General features: G+C 50.8%; 1 protein-coding gene across 1 annotated transcript in view; it reads left to right on the plus strand.

Moving 5' to 3' along the window:
• Window positions 1–2773, plus strand: part of LOC137319799 (T-box transcription factor TBX1-like) — a gene marked incomplete at its 3' end in the record, with an annotated part of 22182 nt that extends 19409 nt beyond the window's left edge. The window contains 1 exon segment of the mRNA XM_067981732.1: window positions 2671–2773. Coding sequence (XP_067837833.1) covers window positions 2671–2773 — 103 coding nt within the window.
• Between the last annotated feature and the right edge of the window lie 2099 nt (window positions 2774–4872).

Below are 4872 nucleotides of genomic sequence, written 5' to 3' on the forward strand. Positions count from 1 at the left end.
CACCCACACTCACGCACGCACACACTCAAACTCACACATGCTTTGTCACACTGACACACTCGCATTGACACACTCACTCATGACTCATGCACACTCACAGGCACACGCACTCACACTGACACACTCGCCATTAACTCGCGCACACCCACACTCACGCACGCACACACTCAAACTCACACATGCTTTGTCACACTGACACACTCGCATTGACACACTCACTCATGACTCATGCACACTCACAGGCACACGCACTCACACTGACACACTCGCCATTAACTCGCGCACACCCACACTCACGCACGCACACACTCAAACTCACACATGCCTCATCACACTGACACACTCACACCCACGAACACACTCACTCATAACGCGTGCACACTCACAAGCACAAGTACATACACCCACACTGACACTCACTGGTGACTCGCGCACACCCACAGCCACGCTCGCGCGCACAAGTTCACACTGACACACATGCGCTGACACACTCACACGTAACGCACGCACACCTGCACACGCACGCTCGTACACAAACACACCCAGTTCCCAATTAGGGTTGACGAGACCTCCATGCGCAGTCAATGGATGGGGATCAGGTGAGGGACGACCTGGTGGAATATCTCCTCTTCCTGAACCAGGAGCTACGTCCCACTGGCCCCCCCCGTCCAACCCGAGTTCAGCTAGGCCGGAGGTGCAGCATGGGCCTTTCCTGCGGTGTGTGGAGCAGGTGAGAGCCCCCCAATGTGAGAAGTTGTGCCCACCCTGGGGAGTGGTGCATTGAGCAGTGTAGAATCATAGAATCCTCGAAGTTTACAACATGGAAACAGGCCCTTCGGCCCAACATGTCCATGTTGCCCAGTTTATACCACTAAGCTAGTCCCAATTGCCTGCACTTGGCCCATATCCCTCGATACCCATCTTACCCATGCAACTGTCCAAATGCTTTTTAAAGGACAAAATTGTACCCGCCTCTACTACTGCCTCTGGCAGCTCGTTCCAGACACTCACCACCCTTTGAGTGAAAAAATTGCCCCTCTGGACCCTTTTCTATCTCTCCCCTCTCACCTTAAATCTATGTCCCCTCGTTATAGACTCCCCTACCTTTGGGAAAAGATTTTGACTATCTACCTTATCTATGCCCCTCATTATTTTATAGACTTCGATAAGATCACCCCTTAACCTCCTACTCTCCAGGGAAAAAAGTCCCAGTCTGTCTAACCTCTCCCTATAAGTCAAACCATCAAGTCCCGGTAGCATCCTAGTAAATCTTTTCTGCACTCTTTCTAGTTTAATAATATCCTTTCTATAATAGGGTGACCAGAACTGTACACAGTACTCCAAGTGTGGCCTCACCAATGCCCTGTACAACTTCAACAAGACATCCCAACTCCTGTATTCAATGTTCTGACCAATGAAACCAAGCATGCCGAATGCCTTCTTCACCACCCTATCCACCTGTGACTCCACTTTCAAGGAGCTATGAACCTGTACTCCTAGATCTCTTTGTTCTATAACTCTCCCCAACGCCCTACCATTAACGGAGTAGGTCCTGGCCCGATTCGATCGACCAAAATGCATCACCTCACATTTATCTAAATTAAACTCCGTCTGCCATTCATCGGCCCACTGGCCCAATTTATCAAGATCCCGTTGCAATCCTAGATAACCTTCTTCACTGTCCACAATGCCACCAATCTTGGTGTCATCTGCAAACTTACTAACCATGCCTCCTAGATTCTCATCCAAATCATTAATATAAATAACAAATAACAGCGGACCCAGCACCGATCCCTGAGGCACACCGCTGGTCACAGGCCTCCAGTTTGAAAAACAACCCTCTACAACCACCCTCTGTCTTCTGTCGTCAATCCAATTTTGTGTCCAATTGGCTACCTCACCTTGGATCCCGTGAGATTTAACCTTATGTAACAACCTACCATGCGGTACCTTGTCAAATGCTTTGCTGAAGTCCATGTAGACCACGTCTACTGCACAGCCCTCATCTATCTTCTTGGTTACCCCTTCAAAAAACTCTGGGGGAGGTGGGACCAGTACAAATTGGACGGTCTGCATCTGGCAGGACTGGAACCAATGTCCTCGGGGAGTGTTTGCCAGTGCTGTTGGGGAGGGTTTAAACTAATGTGGCAGGGGGATGGGAACCGATGCAGGAAGTCAGTGGGAAGTAAAGTGGTGACAGAAACAAAAGGCAGTAAGGGAGAGTGTACAAGACATGACCGGACAGATGGTCTGAGAAAGCAGGGCAAAGACCAAGGGAAGTCTCGATTAAACTGCATTTATTTCAATGCAAGAAGTCTGATGGGCAAGGCAGATGAACTCAGGGCATGGATGGGTACATGGCACTGGGATGTTCTAGCTATTACTGAAACATGGCTAAGGGAGGGGCAGGACTGGCAGCTCAATGTTCCAGGGTACAGATGCTATAGGAAAGATAGAGCAGGAGGTAAGAGAGGAGGGGGAGTTGCGTTCTTGATTAGGGAGAACATCACGGCAGTAGTGAGAGGGGATATATCCGAGGGTTCGCCCACTGAGTCTATATGGGTCGAACTGAAAAATAAGAAGGGAGAGATCACCTTGACAGGATTGTTGGTGTAGTGTGACAGTGTAGCGTGGGTTAACATCTCCCTGATCGACTGTTCGATATTCCAGGCGAGGGACTCCAGGCCGGGATCGCTGCCAATTCTGGGGCCAATCGCCAGCACAGGAAACTCGGTGTGTGCGTCACACCAGGATCGGAGCAAAGACGAGAACGGTAAGGGTTAATACAGGCCCGCAGAGCGAGAACCGACTGGTGTCTCTCAGTCCCTCTCTCTCAGGGAGATATCTGTACACTGACTGGTGTCTCTCAGTCCCCTCTCTCTCTCAGGGAGATATCTGTACACTGACTGGTGTCTCTCAGTCCCCTCTCTCTCAGGGAGATATCTGTACACTGACTGGTGTCTCTCAGTCCCCTCTCTCTCAGGGAGATATCTGTACATTGACTGGTGTCTCTCAGTCCCCTCTCTCTCAGGGAGATATCTGTACACTGACTGGTGTCTCTCAGTCCCCCTCTCTCTCAGGAGATATCTGTACACTGACTAATGTCTCTCAGTCCCTCACTCTCAGGGAGATATCTGGACACTGACTGGTGTCTCTCAGCCCCTCTCTCTCTCAGGGAGATATCTGTACACTGACTGTGTCTCTCAGTCCCCTCTCTCTCAGGGAGATATCTGTACACTGACTGGTGTCTCTCAGTCCCCTCTCTCTCAGGGAGATATCTGTACACTGACTGGTGTCTCTCAGTCCCCTCTCTCTCAGGGAGATATCTGTACACTGACTGGTGTCTCTCAGTCCCCTCTCTCTCGGGAGATATCTGTACACTGACTGGTGTCTCTCAGTCCCCTCTCTCTCTTAGGGAGATATCTGTACACTGACTGGTGTCTCTCAGTCCCCTCTCTCTCAGGGAGATATCTGTACACTGACTGGTGTCTCTCAGTCCCCTCTCTCTCAGGGAGATATCTGTACACTGACTGGTGTCTCTCAGTCCCCTCTCTCTCAGGGAGATATCTGTACACTGACTGGTGTCTCTCAGTCCCCTCTCTCTCAGGGAGATATCTGTACACTGACTGGTGTCTCTCAGTCCCCTCTCTCTCAGGGAGATATCTGTACACTGACTGGTGTCTCTCAGTCCCCTCTCTCTCAGGGAGATATCTGTACACTGACTGGTGTCTCTCAGTCCCCTCTCTCTCAGGGAGATATCTGTACACTGACTGGTGTCTCTCAGTCCCCTCTCTCTCAGGGAGTATCTGTACACTGACTGGTGTCTCTCAGTCCCCTCTCTCTCAGGGTGATATCTGTACACTGACTGGTGTCTCTCAGTCCCCTCTCTCTCAGGGAGATATCTGTACACTGACTGGTGTCTCTCAGTCCCCTCTCTCTCAGGGAGATATCTGTACACTGACTGGTGTCTCTCAGTCCCCCTCTCTCTCAGGGAGATATCTGTACACTGACCTGGTGTCTCTCAGTCCCCTCTCTCTCAGGGAGATATCTGTACACTGACTGGTGTCTCTCAGTCCCCTCTCTCTCAGGGAGATATCTGTACACTGACTGGTGTCTCTCAGTCCCCTCTCTCTCAGGGAGATATCTGTACACTGACTGGTGTCTCTCAGTCCCCTCTCTCTCAGGGAGATATCTGTACACTGACTGGTGTCTCTCAGTCCCCCTCTCTCTCAGGAGATATCTGTACACTGACTGGTGTCTCTCAGTCCCTCTCTCTCAGGGAGATATCTGTACACTGACTGGTGTCTCTCAGTCCCCTCTCTCTCAGGAGATATCTGTACACTGACTGGTGTCTCTCAGTCCCCTCTCTCTCAGGGAGATATCTGTACACTGACTGGTGTCTCTCAGTCCCCTCTCTCTCAGGGAGATATCTGTACACTGACTGGTGTCTCTCAGTCCCTCTCTCTCAGGGAGATATCTGTACAATGACTGTGTCTCTCAGTCCCCCTCTCTCTCAGGGAGATATCTGTACACTGACTGGTGTCTCTCAGTCCCCTCTCTCTCAGGGAGATATCTGTACACTGACTGGTGTCTCTCAGTCCCTCTCTCTCAGGGAGATATCTGTACACTGACTGGTGTCTCTCAGTCCCCTCTCTCTCAGGGAGATATCTGTACAATGACTGGTGTCTCTCAGTCCCCTCTCTCCTCAGGGAGATATCTGTACACTGACTGGTGTCTCTCAGTCCCCTCTCTCTCAGGGAGATATCTGTACACTGACTGGTGTCTCTCAGTCCCCTCTCTCTCAGGGAGATATCTGTACACTGACTGGTGTCTCTCAGTCCCCTCTCTCTCAGGGAGATATCTGTACACTGA

The sequence above is a fragment of the Heptranchias perlo genome, unplaced genomic scaffold (assembly GCF_035084215.1).
Source record: "Heptranchias perlo isolate sHepPer1 unplaced genomic scaffold, sHepPer1.hap1 HAP1_SCAFFOLD_892, whole genome shotgun sequence".
Classification (NCBI taxonomy): Eukaryota; Metazoa; Chordata; class Chondrichthyes; order Hexanchiformes; family Hexanchidae; genus Heptranchias; species Heptranchias perlo.